Source organism: Zea mays, chromosome 3 (genome assembly GCF_902167145.1).
Source record: "Zea mays cultivar B73 chromosome 3, Zm-B73-REFERENCE-NAM-5.0, whole genome shotgun sequence".
Lineage (NCBI taxonomy): Eukaryota > Viridiplantae > Streptophyta > Magnoliopsida > Poales > Poaceae > Zea > Zea mays.
The window spans coordinates 234,425,257-234,447,179 of record NC_050098.1 but is presented as its reverse complement, the minus strand read 5'-3'; the positions used below and the strand labels follow the sequence as shown (position 1 = coordinate 234,447,179).

At 52.8% G+C, this 21,923-nt stretch overlaps 1 protein-coding gene across 2 annotated transcripts in view; it reads left to right on the top strand.

The window, feature by feature from the left end:
- The window catches only part of LOC100382339 (callose synthase 7), a 68,028-nt gene that overhangs the window by 16,939 nt on the left and 29,166 nt on the right, over positions 1-21,923 (top strand). Inside the window, exons 12-17 of one of the 2 annotated variants that reach the window (XM_034059766.1) lie at positions 1,827-1,917; positions 10,539-10,661; positions 10,748-10,865; positions 11,048-11,379; positions 11,455-11,507; positions 11,591-11,651. In XM_034059766.1, coding sequence (XP_033915657.1) covers positions 1,827-1,917; positions 10,539-10,661; positions 10,748-10,865; positions 11,048-11,379; positions 11,455-11,507; positions 11,591-11,651 — 778 coding nt within the window. Of the gene's footprint in view, positions 1-1,826; positions 1,918-10,538; positions 10,662-10,747; positions 10,866-11,047; positions 11,508-11,590; positions 11,652-21,923 lie in introns of both variants that reach the window. The other variant, XM_034059765.2, reaches the window with a different exon arrangement.

Below are 21,923 nucleotides of genomic sequence, written 5' to 3'. Positions count from 1 at the left end.
AAATAATCTATCTTCTCCAGCACTCCTTTTGGTACCTTAAAGAAAGACATCATAAACATCGCTAGACTGGTCAACACAGAATTAATTAATACGAGACGCCCTCCTACTGACATAAGTTTTCCTTTCCAGCTGCTGAGCTTTTTCTCGAATTTGGCCTCCACGGTTTTCCAATCACCAATTGTCAACCTACGGTGGTGCATAGGAATCCCAAGATATCTGAAGGGCAGACCTCCACAACTACAACCAAACAACCGTGTGTACCTCCCTTCATCCTCTTTTGCCTTCCCATAACAGAATACCTCACTCTTGTGAAAGTTTATTTTAAGACCAGATAACTGCTCAAAGGCACATAATATGAGCTTCATATTCGTTGCCTTTTCCAGATCGTGGTCCATAAACAAAATTGTATCATCGGCGTGTTGCAGAATGGAAAGCCCCCCATCTACCAAATGCGGCACCAAGCCCTTGATCTGGCCATTTTCCTTTGCTCTATTAATCAAGGTAGCAAGCATGTCCACTACCAAGTTAAAGAGAATAGGAGACAGCGGGTCGCCCTGCCTCACCCCTCTTTGAGTCTGGAAAAAAGGACCCATGTGATCATTAACTCTAACCGCAACATGGCCCCCTTCATGAAAGAATCGATCCAACTACACAAGGTACTTGAAAAACCTTTCATACGAAGGGATTGTTGAACAAAGCTCCACTTCACCTTATCATAAGCTTTCTCGAAGTCAATTTTGAAAATGACCCCATCTCTTTTCTTCGTATGGAGCTCATGAATAGTCTCATGTAAGACCACCACCCCCTCCATGATATTTCTTCCTGGCAGGAACGCAGTCTGCAGTGGACTGATTACATTCTGTGCAACCTCCGTGATCCTCTTAGTCGCCACCTTTGTGAAGATTTTGAAACTGACATTTAGGAGACATATCGGTCGGTATTGTTGAACCGAGATCGCCTCCCGACTCTTAGGAAGCAAAATGATAGTCCCAAAGTTGAGACTATACAAAGGGAGATTCCCTGTGTGGAACTCACGAAACAAAGCCATAAGATCATCTTTAATAACATCCCAACAGATTTGATAAAATTCTGCCGGGAATCCATCAGGACCTGGAGCCTTCTTATGTTCCATACTGAAAACCACCGCTTTTACTTCATCTTCTGAAAATGACTGAGTGAGCTTCTCGTTCTCATCTTGAGTAACTTGTATTATATCATCTCTAAGATCCTCATCCGGAATAAAAGACGTGCTTTCTGGGGGGCCAAAGAGATTTTTATAATAACCAGTTATATGACTTTTTAATTCTCCCTCGTCGTATACATGCCGGAAAGTAAGTAAGAAGATTCATAAAAGCAAAAGAAAGGGTATGAACAGCGTCAAGGTTCGGGTACATGGGCAGGCATAGTTCCTCTGAAATTGATGACGTTATAAAGAAACACCGAGGAATACCCCCTCTAAAGTTAAACTGCCAAATAAGGGAGCCTCCGCCTTTCATCTACTGTTCAAATCTATCAGAGAAAGGCAGGTATTGTGTAGTGGTTGAGTTTCTCCACACATTATATCCTTGCAAAATAAACTAGAGTAAGGCTGCCTATTTCTTTTCCCAGTGCACACTTTGTATGGGAGCTTTCAACACATGGTACGCCCTTTCATTGATAGGGCATAAATAGGAAAAGGTTTGCTGCATTTTCTTTTGAAACACATCAAAGAAAATAAGAACATATATCATGAAAAGGACGGTTTATTAGCAAGTTCAGGAAAAAAAATAAAGCAAACAAGCTTTTGTTGCCAGTTTACTTTATTGACGAGCCTTCCCCATTTTCAGGTCAAAAAAATGCTTCAAAAAACTTGGATGGCCGATGGATCCAACAGCTGACTTTTTTGCAGAACCTACCAGAGCCAAGAATGAAACTGAGGTCAATAACTAATTATGCATTATTTTGATTTTTGTTGAGCTTGCACTCTTGCAGTTTGGCATGAGAACAACAGGTTGTTTCTGTTTTTCACACATAATTTAACATCGGATTCAAGAACTGTAATCCACATTCCACACATGGCACACATCTTCAGTTCTCTGGCTTATGTATGTTTTGTTCTATGTGGAGTTTAGAAACGACTACTTCCTTCTAGAACTTTTGACTAGGTATTGTCTCCTTCCACAAAGCTTTCAGTTCATCTGTCCATTACAATCTGGTCCAAATATTTGTTTACATTAGTTACATTAATTATTAACTGCATCGTGGTTTAGCTTATGAACAGAATTTCCACCCTAAAAACTAGAGTTGTATTGTACAGTGTTAGAGTGATGGGCCTGGACCATTAGGATATATCTATACTGTAACAGCTAGGGTTTCCCTGTAGCTCTCTCTCTCTCATGGTATCAGCCAGCTCTCTCCTGTGTCTCCCGTGCGGCGGCCGCCGCCCCACCGCCGTAGCCTTACTCGCCCGCCTCCCTCCCCACCAGCACCTCGGCCGCTGCCCCACCGCCGCGCCTTGCTCGACCGCCGCCGCTCGCTTCCCTCCCCGCCCGGACCTCTGACTCACTTGCTCTGCTCCGGCCGGCGTCCATGGCTCCGCCCCACATCCAGCCGGTCTCGCTGAACCCGCTTTGCTCAGCGCGCCCGGCCACGGCGACGCGCTCCTTCTTGCTCGGGTGTTGCTGACGCCGCGGCGCACGCGTAGGAGCTCGTTGTCGGTCGGCCCTTGCCCGCCGCCGCCGCCACCATGGTCGGTCGTCCACCGTTCCCTACCTCCTCTGCCGCCACTCCCAACTCCGGCGACCCCTTCCGCCCTCTCCTACCGGGCGGCCCTCGCCACGCACGGTTCCGCGCGCGCTCCTGCCCTGTCCTTGTCGCAGCAGCCACGCCGCCCTCTCCTCCGGCCGCTCTGACCGCGCCCCAGCCGGATCCGGCCGAGCCGGCCTCCCCTCCCCCACCACCCGCCCTATACCTCTGCCTACCGGTGTCGCGTCAGCACCAATCTCCTCCACCTCCCTGCCGGACCCTCACCCGGCGGCCGCATCTCTCTACCCCGGCTTCCTCTCCAGCGCACTCTCCCTGCCCGACGCGACCCTATTTCGCTCTCAGCTGTTAGCACCGGGTTTTCCCCATGTCCCGCTCGACATGCCAGTTGGGGCTCCCGTGCGTGACCGTCCACTGCAGCTGACTGTCTATAGCCAGCCCTCCGCCATCACATCATCCCTGCGCGCTCCTTCGAATGATGCCGCCGCCCTCCTCGTCACCACCCGGGCCGTCGTTACGGCGGCACGCCAGTGGGCCCAGGACGCCGCCCGTGCTCTTGAGCAGCAGCAGGCGGTTGTCGATGCCATAGAGCGCCAATACGACGAGACCTACCATCGTCTCGCCAGCAAGGGCGTTTCGGATGGCTCTCCCACGTCCGCCCGACACTGCACCGACACCTTCGAGCCCGCGCCCGCCCCAGCCTCGACTCTTCGCGCCTCTCTTCATGCTCAGGCAGTGGCTCTCACCAGCATCCGGGTTTTCCCCATGTCACCACCACCCGCATGAAGCCATTTCCCACCTTTGCGGAGGTCAAGAACGATCTGCTTCTCGAGGAGCTTCGCCTCTTTGCCACTTCGACCTCCGCTCCCGCCACGGCGCTCTACAACGCACCTCGGACTGCCCCTCCTGACTTCGGGGGGTCCCTCATCACCGCGCTTCGGCCCCATTGCCCCCTGGAGCTTATCGACAGCCTACTGGCTCTGGGGGGTCACGGTCGCGGTCGCAAGAGCGGTCGCGGTGGCACGTAGTGCGGCCGGGGCAGCTCTCCGGGTGGCTCTCAGTGGCCATCCCTCTACAACCCGTGGACTGGCACCATCCCCATGTGGCTCGGGCCATCCACGAGTGCCTCGGCTCTTCGCTCCAACACCTCTCCGTCGGGCTTCTTTGCCGCTCCTTCGCTGGCTGCGCCTTCGGCCCCTCCCCAGCCTCAGCAGGGGCTCCTTCCCCTCCCGGGATCTCCGGCCTAGCCCGTGTGGGGGCCTGGACCAATGGGTGGGACGCGCAGTCTCTCGCCAGTTCCTTCTCCACGATGACGCTGGCCCCACCCACCATGGTTTTCTGACTGGGTGGCTGACTCCGGCGTATCTTATCACACCACCCCGGACGCAGGCATACGGTCTTCCACCTCTCCCCCCCACCCCTCCCTTCCTTCTTCCATCGTTGTGGGAAATGGCTCTGCCCTACCCGTCACCTCTGTGGGTGCCGCGGTTCTTCCCGGTCCCTTTCGTTTAACCAACGTCCTTGTCACCCCCAACATAATTCAAAATCTTCTTTACGTTCGTCAGTTCACTACTAACAATTCTTGCTCTATGGAATTTGACCCGTTTGGTCTGTCTGTGAAGGATCTTGCCACCAGGACCCTTCTCGCTCGGTGTGAAAGCCCTGGGCCCCTCTACAAGCTACGCCTGCCTGCTTCTCCTACATCGACCTCTGCCCCGCCTGTTCTTGCAGCGGCCGCCTCCTCTGTGACTTGGCATCGTCGTCTCGCCCACCCCGGGCATGATGTGATGTCCAAGCTCTCCAGTAGTACCTCTGTGTCTGGTTGTAGGGGATCTCTTGAGCACCTCTGTCATGCTTGTCAGTTAGGTCGCCATGTTAGGCTCCTGTTCCCCACCTCCTCCGCTAGGGCGGCAGGCACTTTTGATCTGATACACTGTGATGTATGGACATCCCTGTAATCAGCATTTCTGGCTATAAGTATTATTTACTCGTTCTCGATGACTTCTCACACTACTTGTGGACTTTTCCTTTACGTCAGAAGTCGAACACCTTTCCTACCCTGTCTCACTTCTTCGCTTGGGTCTCCACTCAGTTCGGTCACACCATCCGGAGTATCCAATGTGACAACGGGCGTGAGTTCTATAACAATGCGTCCCGTGACTTTTCTCTCTCTCGCGGTGTCCACCTCCGCATGTCGTGCCCCTACACGTCTCCTCAGAATGGTAGGGCTGAGCGCATGATTCGCACAACGAACGATGTCATGCGCTCCCTGCTCTTTCAGGCCTCCCTTCCTGCTCACTACTGGGCTGAGGCCCTCACCGCTGCCACCTACCTCAACCGTCTGCCCACCAAGGCGGTTGCTCACCCCACTCCTTACTTCACTCTCTTCGGCATCCACCCCTCCTATGATCATCTTCGTGTTTTCGGGTGTGCTTGCTACCCTAATCTCGCCTCCACCACTCCTCATAAGTTAGCGCCCCGCTCCACTCGCTGTGTCTTCCTCGGGTACTCCCCCGACCATAAGGGGTACCGGTGCCTCGACCTCACCTCACATAGAGTCCTCATCTCTCGTCACATCGTCTTCGACGAGTTGGATTTCTCCTTTTCCTCTTCTTCTTCCACTGCCTCTCTCACCGAGCTCGACGTGTTCCTCGATCCCGCCCCTGTGTCTCCCACTATCGCCCCCCTTTCCTGCAGGTTCATTCACCGCGCCTCCTCGCGCGGCCCCGCCTGCGACGCTCTCCCCCGCATCGCCACGTGCGGCCTCGGCGTCCCCTGTGTCGCCTCGCGCGACCCCACCGACGCCACCCTCCCCCGCACAGCCACGTGTGGCCTCAGCGTCTCCTCTGTCGCCGCGTGTGGCCTCGGTGTCCCCTGCGTCGCCTCGCGCGACCCACCGGTGCCACCCTCCCCCGCACAACCACGTGCGGCCTCAACGTCTCCCGCATCGTCCCGACCGGCCCTGTCGTCTCGCTACACCAACCCCATCCAAACGTACCAGCGCCGTGGTTGTCGCGGTGCCCTGGCTTGCCCTCGCGCTGACCCCCGGCCTATCACCCCGTCATCGTCCACCGGGATCCTCGCCACATCCACCCGATGGTCACCCGGCGCGCGGCAGGTGTCCTCCGGGCCCCTGATCGCCTGATTCTCGCCACGACCTCTTCTCCGGCCCTACCACTGGTTCCCACGACTGTTCGTGGTGCGCTTGTCGATCCGCAGTGGCGGCATGCTATGGAAGAGGAGTACGACGCTCTCCAGGCCAACCACACCTGGGACCTGGTGCCGCGTCCTCATGGCACCAACGTGGTCACCGGGAAATGGATCTTCAAGCTGAAGCTGCATGCCGACGGGTCCCTGGAGCGGTATAAGGCCCGCTATGTGCTTCGGGGCTTTACCCAGCGCCCCGGAGTTGACTACGACGAGACCTTCAGTCCGGTGGTCAAGCCTGCCACCGTCCGGACTCTCCTGACTCTCGCTCTGTCCTGGGACTGACCGGTCCACCAACTCGACGTGAAGAACGCATTCCTCTATGACACCCTGACGGAGACGGTCTACTGCACTCAGCCCGTTGGGTTTGTTGACCCTGCTCACCCCGACTTGGTCTACAAGCTCAACAAGTCACTCTACGGCCTCAAGCAGGCCCCCCGGGCTCGGTACAGTCTCTTCGCCACTTTCTTGTGTTCGCAGGGCTTCGTCGAAGCCAAGTCGGACACGTCCCTGTTCCTCCTCCGTCGCGGCCCGGACACTGTGTACCTCCTCTACATCGACGATATTGTGCTCACCGCTTCCTCCCCTGGGCTACTGCGTCGCGTCATCTCCTGCCTTCAACAGGAGTTCGCGATGAAGGACCTGGAGGCGCTCCATCACTTCCTGGGGATCACCGTCGAGCGCCGTCCCCAGGGCATGTTTCTTCACCAGCGCCAGTACACTGTCGACCTCCTCGAGCGCACTGGCATGGCCGAGTGCAAGCCCTGCGCGACCCCGGTGGACACACAGGGCAAGGTCTCCGCCGCTGGCCCCTTGGTCACCGATCCGACCGGCTACCGGAGCATCGCCGGGGCACTTCAGTACTTCATCTTCACCCGGCCCGACATCGCCTACGCCGTCCAACAGATATGCCCCCACATGCACGATCCTCGGGAGTCGCACCTCACCGCAACGAAGCGGATACTGCGGTACTTGCGTGGCACCCTCGACTTCGGGCTCCTTCTACGCCGTTCCTCGACCGTGGAGCTTCGCATCTACACCGATGCCGACTGGGCAGGCTGTCCCGACACGCACAGGTCCAGCTCGAGCTATGCCGTGTTCCTCGGGGACAACCTCGTCTCCTGGTCGTCCAAGCGCCAGCCGATCGTCTCCCTCTCCAGCGCCGAGGCCAAGTACCGCGCCGTGGCCAACGACGTGGCTGAGGCGGCCTGGCTACGCCAGCTTCTTCAAGAGCTCCACAGTCCGCTGGCCACGAGCACCCTGGTTTTCTGCGACAACGTCAGCGCCGTCTACCTCTCCACCAACCCCGTCCAGCACCAACGCACGAAGCATGTCGAGATCGATCTTCACTTCATCCGCGAACGAGTTTCCTATGGAGCTGTTCGCGTTCTACACGTCCCGACCACCTCCTAATTCGGCGACGTCTTCACCAAAGGGCTTCCATCCACGGTGTTTGCGGAGTTTTGGTCCAGTCTCAACATCTGCAGTGGCTAGAGTTTCGACTGCGGGGGGGGGGGGTGTTAGAGTGATGTTTATATGGGCCTGGCCCATTAGGATATATCCGTACTGTAGCAGCTGGGGTTTCCCTGTAGCGCTCTCTCTCTCTCTCTCATACAGTTCAGTTTTTGTTTAATGTGTAAGCAGCATCTTTTAGATTAGGCAAGTAAGAACCTCCACAGAATACATCTAATACTCGCTTCAAGTATTGGAACAATGACACATGAGTTCCTTTTTTATTGAAAAGCGTAGGAGAACTATGCCCATTATATTAAGAAGAGAGAAAATAAGGTCTAAAGAAGACCAAGTACAAGGACTTCCTTATGGAGTGTAGAATTATGAAGTGCTTGATATATTGATAGCAGATGGGGTACAATATATAGACTCCTAACCCTAATGGGCCGACAGCCCAACAGTAGTGCCCCCCACACACATAGTCTAACATCCCCACGCAGTCGCAACGGGGGCACCACATACGATGAGACTGGAGTGTAAGCCGAAGGTAGGAGCCGACGGGTTGAAATCCCCCTGCAGTCGCAGCGTCGTGATGGTGCGAATGTTGCGGCTGGAGTAGAGACCAGTGTGTGCTCCAAGAAGACGATAGCCCCTAGATGCCGAGGTAGCCAAAGTCGAGGTGGCCGCAGTCGGGAGACATGCAACAAAAGCCTGTTCTTCGGGAGGGGTCGACGTTCGAGTGTCAACGATCGACGAGGGCGACACAACAAAAGAGCACCAGCAGGTCGACCTTCTTGCTTCTTTGACCGTCCGGATGTCGAGGAACCCCGCCAGGCAGGCCAACGACAGCGCACACGTCTATGTCGGTCATGGTGTCCACGCTCGCGGCAGAATAGTAGGGGTAACGGTGGATACAGTCGGGAAGGCCACGACAGCGACGAATCTGGCTGGGAAGACACGATCCGGCCAAAGGGACGACAGATCGAGCCGGGAAGGTCGCAGCAACGGTGAATCCGGCCGGGAAGGCCGCGACAGCGACGGAACCAACGAAGGCGATGAAAGGGTAGACGGCGGGGCGGGTCCAGCCGGGCAGGGGCCTGCGTCGGTCCTGGCAGGTGGTTTTGACGACGGCGATGAAAGAAGCTCGATAAGTTTGCGCCGCTGGGTGTCGGTGCGGGCAGTTAGGAGATGGCCAGCGCGATGAGGAGGGGCTGCACGAGCGAGGGTGTCGGCGGAGGACGCAGCGGAGAGGGAGCTAGCGGTGATGGGCAGAGGTCCGGCGCGGCGGCGGGCAGTGGCGCGCAGGGCGCGCCGGAAGGCCGGGGAGGGCACTTCGCGTGGGGGCGGCGGCGCGCAGGACGCGTAGGAAGGCCGGGGAGGGCGCTGCACTTGGAGGCGCGGACGCCGAGGAGGGGCTGCGCGTGGGGGCGGCGGCGGCTGGCTGCTGGGGCTGAAGCCGCGCGCCGGGACCACCGGCCTGCCCGCGCCCGTGCCGCTGGGCCGTCGTGCCCACACCGTCAGGGGGGCGCTCAAGCTACCGTGGGGCCGCGCCCGCATGCACCGGGCCGCCGGGGGGGAGGGCGCTTGCCTGAGCCACCGCCGTCGGCTGCTGAAGGAGAAGGAGTAGCCTAGCGGCTGGGAGGAGGGAGGCCGCCCCCGGGAGTGAAGGTTGAGCCTTCCAGGGGCAGCGGCGCTGGAGGCGGCTGTTGGGGTTGGAGGAGCCGGCGGCTGCTAGAATTCCTAACCCTAACCTAATCTGATACCATGTAGAATTATGAAGTGCTTGATATGGGGTACTATATATAGACTCACAACTTTAATCCTAATGGGCCGGTAGCCCAATAGTGGTGTTGGCCCACACACACACAGTCTAACATGGAGGTCGAAAACTCAGAAACCAGAAAAGATCCATCTAGCAAACTACACTACACAACTGACCAAAAAACCTCCCCCTTAGAACTAAGCATCAGGGGTGGAGGCCGTCAAGTAAAAGAGACCCTTGGCCCTAGCCATCTCCCACATCAATCCCTTTTCCCTTGCTAATCTAAGAGCTAGAGAAACATTGGGGGTCCAACCATCAAAGGTACATTTGTTTCGATGATTCCAGATGATCCAAGCCCCCATGGCAATGAGAGAATTTAGCCCCTTCTTAATAGGTCCGTTGACAGACCCTGAAGCTTCTTCCCACCATATCAAGGAGGGCAAACCTGGCTGTGGGGCTAGCACTTGCAGCCCCACTTGTCTCAGCAGCTTGAACCAGAAATCCCTTGAGAAAACACAAGACACTAAGAAATGGTCTATGGTTTCAGCTTCTTGATCGCATAATGGGCACTTGGATGGATAGTCAAGACCTCTTTTAGCAAGTCTGTCAGCAGTCCAACACCTCTTATGAGCTGCGAGCCAAAGTTAAAATCTGCACTTTGGTGGGGCCCAAGTTTTCCACACCCTACTGTAGTGGCCAAGAGAAGTTGATCCTGCGAAAAGACCCTCATATGCAGATTTAGCTTCCTGCAAAAAGACCCTCATATGCAGACCCTCATATGTAGATGGCCCAAGTTACCATCTGAGGCTATGCTGAACACATGTTTGTCTTCTATTTCCTGCTGTAGCACTACTTCAGAAATAAGATCCCACAGCTGAATATAATCCACTAATACTCCAACAGATAAAGCTCCCTTGATGTTTGAGATCCATCTTCTATTTAGTAAGGCCTATTGGACTGTTTTCCGTTTGGCAATCCCCCTTTATCTAGACACATGAGTTCCTCAATAGATGCAAATCTCACTATGAAGAAGTTGCATCATATGAATACGTGCATTATGCATCCCCCTCGCTTGTATTGTTTGGTTGGGGAGTGAGTGCGAAAAGGAATCCCAGGCCATGCAAAATAGCAAATTTTGGAATAAGATGTCCCTTCTTTGGCATTGTTGTAAGTCATGCTTTCAGACGTCATATAGCGATTGCTTCTTATTGATGGTATAAGCTCCTCAAAATGTGTAATTAGATAAAGCAACAAAGAAACATAGATTGAATTGCAATTACTTATTCTTGAGTTCATATGCCTGTTTCTGAAGGAAATTTGATCAGAATAAAGTATATATGGTGTTATGATGGAACTAACTTCAGCTGTTCTACAGCAACATGGTCACGTGATTAGGAGAAGAAGGGCATCAAAAACAAATTTTGTTGAAGTTCGTACATTTTTGCATATGTTCAGAAGTTTTGATCGTATGTGGGCCTTCTTTATATTGGGGTTCCAGGTAATGGTGGCATTTGTCCCTGCACAGAAGTTTTTGTGTTCATTTTTCCAGTGTGTGCCACATAATCTGTTTTTCTTCTCTTGCAGGCCATGGTAATCATTGCCTGGAGCCCTTCTGGGTCACTTTCTTCTATATTTGAACCAAATGTTTTCAAAAATGTATTGACAATCTTTATAACAGCGGCATTTCTGAACTTCCTTCAAGGTACAGACTGACTCCAGGGGCTTTATGCATTTGTTATCTTACTTTTTTTCTCATACTGCATTATTTAACCAAGTTTTTATTAATCTTGACTTGTATGCGGAGTCTTAATACTATCTGTTGCTGCTGTGGCCCTTGCTTCAAATGCAATACGATTTCTGAAATTGGTCTTTAAACCTTTTCAGCCACGCTAGAGTTAATTCTCAACTGGAAAGCTTGGAAGAGCCTGGAGTGCTCACAAAGGATAAGATATATCCTAAAATTTGCTGTAGCTGTTGCCTGGTTGATAATTCTTCCTACTACGTACTCAAGCTCTATTCAAAATCCCACAGGCCTTGTGAAGTTTCTCAGCAATTGGATTCAAAATTTGCAGAATGAATCAATTTATAATTATGCTGTTGCCCTTTACATGTTACCAAACATATTCAGTGCCCTGTTTTTCATGTTTCTACCAATTCGACGGGCCTTAGAGCGCTCAAATTCTCGCATTATTAGGTTCCTTTTATGGTGGACACAGGTAAGGTTTTGTTTACATAAGTTCTTAGCAGAACTGTTTATACATAACATCTCACAAATCTTTTTTCCTAATCAGCCAAAGTTATATGTTGCTCGAGGCATGTATGAAGACACTTGCTCACTTCTTAAGTAAACATCACATTTTCTTGTCACCTATTCTTTCCATTCTTATCATTCTGTATCTAATACTATTTTTGTTTAAATAAAACCAGGTATACTACGTTCTGGATCCTGCTGCTTATATGCAAGCTCGCCTTCAGTTATTATGTTGAGGTTGGTGTAAAAATACTATACTTTTATTACTGTTGTAGCATATGAAAGGCAAATTGTTGTAGATTCTTTTGTGGGAAGGCATTATGCTAGGTGCTAGATTTAGTTTGTTAAGAAGTACTAAAAGTTAGACAATAATTAAGGAGGCTTATCCTCCCGGAAGAGTTATCTTATCCCCTAGAAAATCTGTAATATGGTTAGGCACCTAAGCTATAAAGGTGGCCTTAGATTGTACTAGGAGATCATCAAAAAGAAGTTGTACCTGTGGGTGCGGCTGCTTGATCACCCTGGCAGACCTTCCGCCATCAGGTGACCTAAGTCCCCAGCCGCCACACAGGATACCCTATTCCCTGCGCTCTTCCACCCAATCCACCTTGATATCCCACCCTTCGCGGTGCACTCCTCCCCGTCCTGCGCATCGCAGCCGGGTTCACAACAATTTGGTATCAGATTCCAAAGCTGCAGCGACATCTATGTCCGGCAGCGACGAAGGTCTTGGGAAGATGACTGACTCCGAGAAGCTGGACCGTATTCTGGGACAGTTGGCCACAATGAACAACCGCCTGGACGCCCATGCTCAACGGCTCGCCCTCCTGGAACAAGAACCTGTTCAACCGACAGGATCGCCGCTGGCACCACCTCTGGCCGCGATGACCCTGTCCACAGGTCCTGCCCTAGAGAGTCACGCAGGTGCAAAGCACACCAGTTTTGGCGCTTACAATGGCGGATTCGCCGGTGGTCGCCGAGCCCCACTGCACAGCGGTCACCGTGATCGCTATGAAGACAGCGGACCATGGCGACCAAATTTTACCTTCCCCCACTTTGACGGTGAAGCTGTCCCCTTGCCTTGGATCAACAAATGCGACACATATTTTCGCGGCATGGGCGTTCATCAAGATGAGCGGGTTTGGCAGGCATCCTTGCACTTGGAAGGCGTCGCAGCAGAGTGGTTTTATGCCCTGGAGCGTGACATTGGTGGTGTACTCACTTGGTCAAGGTTTATAGAATTCCTCCAGATGCATTTTGGGCCACCACTCCGTTTCAACGGCATGGCTGACTTGAAAGCATTGCAGTGCACCGGCAACGTCGAAGACTACACTCGGCAGTTCTTGACAATCCTGTGCCGCTGTGACGACATGACTCATCGGCAGCAGACCAACATGTACACAGCAGGATTGGGGGAGCCCCTACGCACTGATGTGGAGATGGAAATGCCAGAGACACTTCAACGGGCAATGCATCTGGCCCGAGTGTATGAGCGGCGTCTGCTGCTATCTACCAACCCCAGCACCACCTCATATCAGGCACCAGCAGCACCATCCAAATCCTCAACACCTGCACCAGCACGGTCGACATCATCTGCCTCTAGCAGGCCCCGCTTCCGACGTCTATCTCCTGAGAAGATCGCTGCCAAGCGAGCCAATGGCGAATGCTACCATTGCAAAGAGAAGTATTCTCCTGACCACAAGTGTTCTGGTCGCGGCGTGTTCCTGCTAGAATTGGAGGAAGATGACACTACCACAGAGACTGGTTCACCAGAAGACTTAGGTATCTCGCTGCAATCTATGACCGGAATAGGAGTCGCTGGCACTCTCAGACTCCCGGTCAGCATCAATAGCATCACACTCACTGCATTGGTTGATTCAGGTTCCACCCACACGTTTCTTTGTGACGCTGCAGTGTCGCGCCTGGGCTTACAAGTGGTTCCTCAACCCGGTCTCTCAGTAAAAGTGGCCAATGGCGAGCGCATATCCAGCAAGGGCAGGGTCACTACCACACTCACCATCGGCACTGAGGATTTCCCCACAACATGCTACTCCTTACCATTGGATGGCTTCGATCTAGTTCTGGGGGTTGAGTGGTTGCGGTCTTTAGGACCCGTCCTATGTAATTTTGACAACCACACTATGGCATTCTGGCGCCAAGGACGGCTGATCCGCTTGACAGGCATGGGGGACCCGATTCTCTGCAGCACAGCCATTGACAAAAGCCGAGAATGCATGGAGGAACTTCTACAATCCTTTGTTGCTTTGTTTGAAGAACCACACGGTCTGCCGCCTTCGCGTCACCATGATCATCATATTCGGTTACTGTCTGGAACAGAACCGGTGGCAGTGCGACCATACAGATACCCCCAACTCTTGAAGGATGAAATCGAGAGGCAGTGTGACCAAATGTTGCAGCAGGGGATCATGCGTGAGTGCACATCAGCATTTTCATCGCCCGTCTTGTTGGTGAAGAAGGCAGACAATACATGGCGGTTTTGTATCGACTATCGTGAGTTGAATGCAAAAACAGTAAAAGACAAGTTTCCAATCCCAGTGGTTGATGAACTTCTAGATGAGCTACAGGGTTCATGCTTCTTCACCAAGCTTGATCTTCGCAGTGGATATCATCAAGTCCGAATGCATCCCAGCGACATCCACAAGACAGCTTTCCGAACACATTGTGGTCATTTCGAGTTTCTTGTAATGCCATTCGGCCTTACCAATGCACCATCCACTTTCCAGGCTCTCATGAATGACATCTTGAAGCCCTTCATCCGGAAGTTCACACTGGTTTTCTTCGACGACATCTTGATATATAGTTCGTCCTGGACAGACCACCTGAGGCATGTAAAGCAGGTGTTCCAGCTGCTGAGTGACAACAAGCTGGTTCTCAACTGTTCCAAATGCTCCTTCGGTGAACCGGCGGTGTCATATCTTGGACATATTGTATCAGCACAGGGGGTCGCCATGGATCCATCTAAAGTGGATGCAGTGGAGTCATGGCCAATACCGCGTACACTCAGAGCTCTCCGCGGTTTTCTTGGTCTTACAGGATATTATCACAAGTTCATAGCTGGTTATGGGTCTGTTGCAAGCCCTCTCACTGCTCTTCTAAAAAGGGATGCCTTCCAATGGACAGATGAGGCAGCTGAGGATTTTTGCCAGCTGAAACAATCACTATTAATAGCACCACTTCTTCAGTTACCCGATTTCACCAAAAGATTCTTCATTGACTGTGATGCGTCGGGCTCAAGATTTGGGGCAGTTCTACACCAAGGGGATGGAGCCATAGCATTTTTCAGCAGGCCTGTGTCTCGCCATCATCAGAAACTGCCAGCCTATGAGAGGGAATTGATTGGGTTGGTCAAAGCAGTTCGGCATTGGAGACCATATGTATGGGGTCGACCATTCACAGTCCAGACTGACCATTATAGCTTGAAGTTCTTGCTCGATCAACGATTGTCAACGATTCCTCAACACACGTGGGTCAGCAAGCTTTTTGGATATGACATCACGGTGGAATACCGGCCAGGCAAACTCAATGGCGCAGCGGATGCGCTATCCCGTCGGGATGAGGATATGGGAACTATGTACACCATCTCCTCGCCTTCCTTTGATTTATTTGCTACTTTAAAGGCAGAAGCTGAATCTGATTCACAGGTGGCTGCAATCTGCAAGCAGTTGGCTGACGGCACTGCTAGTCCGGGTTGGACTACAACGGATGGTCTGCTACGGTTCAAGGGCAAAGTATTCATTCCAGAGGCGTCGTCATTATGGTCTGTACTTCTTGCCCAAGCTCATGAATCTGGTCATGAAGGCGTGCAAAAGACAGTTCACAGGTGGAGGACATCTTTTTACAGTCCAAAAGCACTCCACCGGGTACGTGAGTTCGTGCGCAGTTGTGCAGTTTGCCAACGCAACAAGACTCGGCACCTTCATCCAGCTGGTTTGCTGCAACCCTTGCCCATTCCTTCTATGGTTTGGGCTGACATATCAATGGACTTCATTGAGGGCTTTCCAAAGGTTGGTGGCAAGTCAGTAGTGCTTACAGTTGTAGACCGATTCTCGAAGTATGGCCATTTCATTGCCCTGGGCCACCCCTACACGGCAGTCTCAGTGGCGAAGGCTTTCTTCGATGATATTGTCAAACTCCATGGTCTACCATGTTCCATTGTAAGTGATCGGGACACGGTTTTCACTAGCCAGTTTTGGACTGAACTGTTTCACATGGCCGGGGTTAAGTTACAGATGAGCTCAGCCTTCCACCCACAATCAGATGGTCAATCAGAAGTGGTGAACCGGATTATAACTATGTACCTCCGCTGTCTCGCTGGGGATCGCCCTAAATCGTGGTTGAAGTGGCTCCCATGGGCTGAATATTGCTTCATCATATCAGTCGGCTCTAAAGTGCTCGCCATTCAATGTAGTGTATGGCAGGGACCCTCCTCCTATGGTTTCCTACCAGCCAGGGAACTCCAAGGTAGCAGCCATTGATGTCCAACTGCAGGACAGAGATGCATTTCTTGAGGAAATCAAAGCACGTCTAGTGCAAGCTCAAGTCACTATGAAAAGCTACCAAGATCAGCGTCACAGAGAAGTGGAATTCAGTGTGGGAGAATGGGTCTGGCTACGGCTACAACAGCGAACGGCTGTAGGGGTCACTACGGCTTCTCCCTCCAAGTTGGGACCAAAATTTTATGGTCCATATCAAATCACACAAAAGATAGGGGAGGTGTCCTACAAGCTGCAACTACCACCAAATGCACGCATTCATGACGTTTTCCATGTTGCTCTCTTGAAGAAGTTCGAAGGCACCGTGCCAACACAGCTGGTCCCCTTACCACCCTTGTTACATGGACGGGTTATTCCATCTCCTGAGAAGGTCCTCCGAGCAAGGCTGAATAGAGGAGTCTGGGAGCTGCTGGTAAAATGGGTAGGGCGCTCAGAAGCAGATACGTCATGGGAAGAAGTTGAGGCATTTAAACGCCAATATCCACATGTGGCGCTCGCGGACGAGCTGTTTGTTGGGGAGGGGGGAAGTGTTGTAGATTCTTTTGTGGGAAGGCATTATGCTAGGCGCCAGATTTAGTTTGTTAAGAAGTACTAAAAGTTAGGCAATAATTAAGGAGGCTTATCCTCCCGGGAGAGTTATCTTATCCCCTAGAAAATCTGTAATATGGTTAGGCACCTAAGCTATAAAGGTGGCCTTAGATTGTACTAGGAGATCATCAAAAAGAAGTTGTACCTGTGGGTGCGGCTACTTGATCACCCTGGCAGACCTTCCGCCATCAGGTGACCTAAGTCCCCAGCCGCCACACAGGATACCCTATTCCCTGCGCTCTTCCACTCAATCCACCTTGATATCCCACCCTTCGCGGTGCACTCCTCCCCGCCCTGCGCATCGCAGCCAGGTTCACAACACAAATATGCCTTTTACAGGATACCCAGGAATTCACACGAGCACAATGGTTTTGGTGGCTGGAATTGACTTAGCCTTTTCTGTTTTTCTCTCATATATATGGGCAGACAAGGGCTACAATCATGGCTGTGACATCCTCTTAATTAATGTAGAGAACCACCCAACTAATCAGCCTACTACTCAATGCAGAAATTAAGCTGAAGTAAATGCTATAAACCTAGACACTAGCATGCACCTAGACACAAGATTATTTCCAACAGCACGTTGCTTGCAATACCTTAGCACTAAAGTCACAAAGATAGTAACTTCAACTAATATTATGTTGATAATTCTCTTTTTTGTTAGAATGTGCTTTGGTTCTAGCATTTGTTTGGCATTAGCTTACACTGCCACACCTGTAGGACTTTCTATGAAATTCTGATTCAAAATTTTCCATTGCTTTGTTTAACTCTTCATTACTTAATAGAGTTTAACTCTATTGCAAATTGTAAGTCGTTCTGGCTTTTCTACTCACAGAGCTTTTGCTATGCATCTAGATATGCATTATGTCTTGATACATAGTAAAAGCTATTGCTAAAGGAGTTAGGGGAAATAATTTAGATGTCTATTGATTGCTGTAGGGATTACAATATATAAGCCAAGGGTTTCCCTAACCCTAATAGGCCTAATAGTCTATACATGGATTAGGCTAGACTAGGCCCACAACACACACAACCACACAATCATAACATAGCCATTACTGTGTAACACCCATCATAGTAGAAACTCTAGCCATGGTAAATGTTGAGACTGGACCAAAACTCCAAGAACACTGAGGATGAAAGACCCTTGGTCATGGTTATCACGACGACGCTTAGGCACCAACTAGGCATCCAGGTGCCCGACCGGACTCGTCGTGGTGCGTCGCCTCACCTGAAGCTGGCACGACAGGTGCCTGTAGAGCAAGGCGTCGTGGTGTGGACGCCTAGGCATCATCCTAGAGCGCCTTGTCGAACGCCTAGGTTTAGGGAGGACGGATCCACCGATAATCCTCTGCCTCCTATTTCCACTCTGCTCCGCCCGCACTGTTGCGCTCCACGCCTTCATGCGCCGCCACGTGTCGCGTTTCTACAGGCCTGCTGCGGGCCGCACCTCCGCGCTGTGCTCTGTTCACATGCTCCGCGTTGTGCTCCGCTCCGCTCAGGCACTTGACGAGGAGTGAAGCTATGAGCCTGTGACTGAACAACAATATCCAACATATTAATTGATTGAACTAGGTCGCCTAACTGTTGCCTAGACAGGCATCTAGGTGCCCCGTAGGTAGGGGTGTAAATGGTATGGATATTATTCGTCCATATTCGATTTCGATCAGTCTAAGAGGGCTGCGATCCAATACGTATCCGATCCGCATCCGATCTTTATCTGTATATGTATTCTCAAAGTTAGATATTTAAGATGTCGATATACATTCAAATCTTATCCGACACAACTTGATAATATTTGTATTCGATCTGAATCCAAACAGAAAATATGAAAACAAATAAGGAACGAGTAATATATGTCCGTATCCTATCCGATTACACCCCTACCCGGAGGTGACTCGCCTTGTTGGGGCGATGTGATAACCATGCCCTTGGTGAAGATGTTAGCAAACTGCGAGCTGATTAGAACTTGGAGGAGACAAATGTCGCCGACGACAATGCGCTCACAAACGAAGTGAAGGTCGATCTCAACAAGCTTCATGTATTAGTGCTGAGCCGGGTTGATAGAGAGGCAGATGGCGCTGAGCCACTGAGGTTGTCGTAGTAGACGGGTGTACTCCTGGTGAGTGGGCTGTGGAGCCCCTAGAGGAGCTGGCAGAGCCACACATCCAACTCCCCTCAGCCATTTCATTGGCCACGATGTGGTACTCAGCCTCGACACTAGAGCAGGAGACCATGAGTTGACGCTTGGAGGACCAGGAGATGAGGGTGTCCCCAAGGAATATGGTGTAGTTGAGGTGGATCGAAGGCGTGGGGGTGCACCGCCTGGGGATGGTCCAGGCCACGGGTTGTAGAGATGGCCAGGGAACGCCCCTCTTGCCACTGCCATGGCCACCCTGGTAGCGCCGACGACCTCCACTAGAGCCAGAGCTCGCACCAGCTCTAGGGTTGAGCATGGCAGGAGGGTGCACTGGAGGGACAAACGGGCACGAGGACAAACACCCCCAGAAGCAGGAGGAGGAAGCAAGCCCCTTGGTGATCTCGAGGATAAGGTCGTTAAGGACCTTGTGGAAGGAGGGGAATGGCACCTGGCTAGTGATCTAGGTCCATAGATGATCATAGCACTCATTGAGGCCTCGGAGAAAGTTGAGGACAATCGTACGATCGGAGACAGGCTCTCCAAGATCATGGAGTCTGCCATGCCCTTCATCTAGCGGTAGTACTTGTGATGGAGAAATCGCGCTGCAAGAAGATCTGTTAGGCGGCGGCGAGGTGGAGGGCACGAGCCTCACGGTTTTTGAGGAACTGCGCCTCAATGGCAACCCAAGCCTGACGGACAGTGCCACCACGCAGACGACGTCCTATAGCTCAATCATGATAGTCCCCAGGATCCAGGAGAGAACTACACTATCCATCCAGCACCAAAAGGAGATAGTGTAGGACGCCGTGTTAATGAGGACGTAGTCGTCGAGGGTGTAGTGTTGTAGGGTGAGGAGAAAGAGGTCGTGCTAGCAGACATAGGAGGACAAGCACCAGGAACCAGATTTTCAAGACACCCGCTGCCTAGGCATGAAGGTGGGCGACGATGACAGTATCGTACACCACTGGGGGATTGGTCGCCTGGTACCCGAGGAGTGGATTAGGGCAAGAAGAACCACATAGATGACGTTTGGCCTCCGCAAGCTGACAAGCGAGGGTGTCCGAAGTAGTGCGCTCTTGCTCCCAAGCGAGGATCGCGACTCGCGCTACTGGGCAGCAGCCACGAGGTCCACAATGAGTGTCGAGTGGGCAGCAACGATATCGCGGGAAGGAGGATCAGCCGATGCAGCACCTTGAAGGTGTTGTCAAATCCGTGGGTCAGACGGGAGCCTCACCGAGTGCTCCTAGGACACCAAGACTCAGGCCCGCTGCACCCAGGCTCACTGCAGCAAGGGCGCCTAGGCTAGCAGCGGTGACACCAAGACCGACGAGTCTAGGCCAAGACCTTCGATGCCCGCACAACCAGGTGGTAGCTGAAGAAGAGGCGGTTGGAGGCTACTGGGTGGCAGCTGAAGAGGTCTAGTGGGGAGGTGCGTGGTCGACAGTGGTCCGACTAGCAGGGAGAGGCATTGTCGGCGGCAGACCAGCGCCTAGGTTGGTGAGCGGCGGACGAAGCAGGCGGCAGCACAACTGACGTGGTCATCATATGGGCGGGCGACGGTGGAGGGGATGCAGTAGGGGCTAGCGTCATCCCATGCATTGGTGGCACAGACAACAGCGACGACTAGCCATCGCTTGATCCTGTGCTCGTCGCAAAGAGGGCCAGGGGCAGCACATCAGAGATGGGGTGGAGAGAGACCAAAAGAGAGGAGTGGGCACCAACCATGGAGGGAGACGGCTGCTCAGGGCCAGCCATGGAGATGGCGGTGCCCGCAGCTACTATGGTTTATGGCTAGCTAATACCATGTCAAAGGAGTTGGGGAAAATATTTCAGATGTCTATTGATTGGTGTAGGGATCACAATATATTGATTGGTGTCTATTTCACACCAAGCCCGCACTACATCAGGCTTTTGCGGTGTGAAGCCCATTCCTTTGAGCGTGGAATCCAACTTGACATTCCACGCCCTCAGTGCCTGTCACAGGCCATAGAGAGCCTTACGCAGGCGCAACACCTTGCCCTCCTTGCCAGGGATCGCAAAACCTGGCAGCTGGTGTACGTAGACCTCCTCCTTTAAGTCGCCGTTAAGAAACGCCGACTTGACGTCCATGTGATGAACGTGCCAGTCCTCCTGGGCTGACAGCGCAAGGAGGAGTAGCACGGATTCCATCCGTGCCATGGGGGCAAAAGCATCATCGAAGTCGATCCCCTCCTGTTGTAAGAAACCGCGTGCCACCAAGCGAGCCTTGTGCTTGACGATGGCGCCAGCTTCATCCCTCTTCAGTTTGAACACCCAGTTAAGGGTGATCGCGCGATGACCATGAGGGAGATCAGCGAGCTCCCAAGTGCGGTTCGTCTCAACCGCGTCCATCTCCGACTGCATCGCGGCACGCCAAGCTGCGTGTTTCTCGGCCTCCGCGAAAGACCGAGGTTAGCCATCGTCGCATGCAAGATGCAACTCTCCTGCCAAAATGCGAGATGCCGGGCCCGACACCGACGGGTCGATGAGAAGGCCCTCCACCTTTCGATACCGCAACGACTCGCCGTCGTAGCACGCGTCGACGCGCTCCTCGTCTTTGGAGAGCGGGGTCACGAGCTCCACTGGGTCATGTTCGACACGAGCTGGCGTCGGAGAGGATGTTCCCGAGGAGGGTACCGTCGGTGCTGGAGTACGTGGTGACGGAGAGCTCGCTGGAGCCAGAGTCGTGGCTGGATGGCGTGGTGGTGAAGAGCTCGTTGTAGCCGGAGCTGGAGAGCGTGGCATTGTAGTCGGTGGAGACTTGGGGGCTATAGTAGGCCTACTCGAAGAAGGATCGCCTACTCCCCCGGCTCCCTCAAAGTGGACGTACTCGATGGTGATCGTGAAGTCGTCGAACACTACGTCGCGCGCCGTGCGCACACGCAGTGTTCCTGGGTCAAGGATGCGGTAGGCCTTCGAGCCCTCCGCGTCCCCAATGAACACCCCTGGGGTGCTCCTGTCGTCGAGCTTGCCGATGTGGCCAAGCTCCTTGGTGAACGCGAGGCAGCCGAAGACCCGTAGGTGAGAGACCGTCGGCTTGCGCCCATGCCAAGCCTCGTATGGTGTCATCCCGTTGAGTGCCTTGGTGGGTGAGCGGTTGAGGATGTAGACTGTTGTCACCACCGCCTCTCCCCAGAAGACAGCCGACATTCCTCTCTGTTTGAGGAGAGCCCGAGCCATCCCCACAACAGTCTGGTTGCACCGCTCGACGACGCCATTCTGTTGCGGGCTGTACGGCGCGGAGTAGTG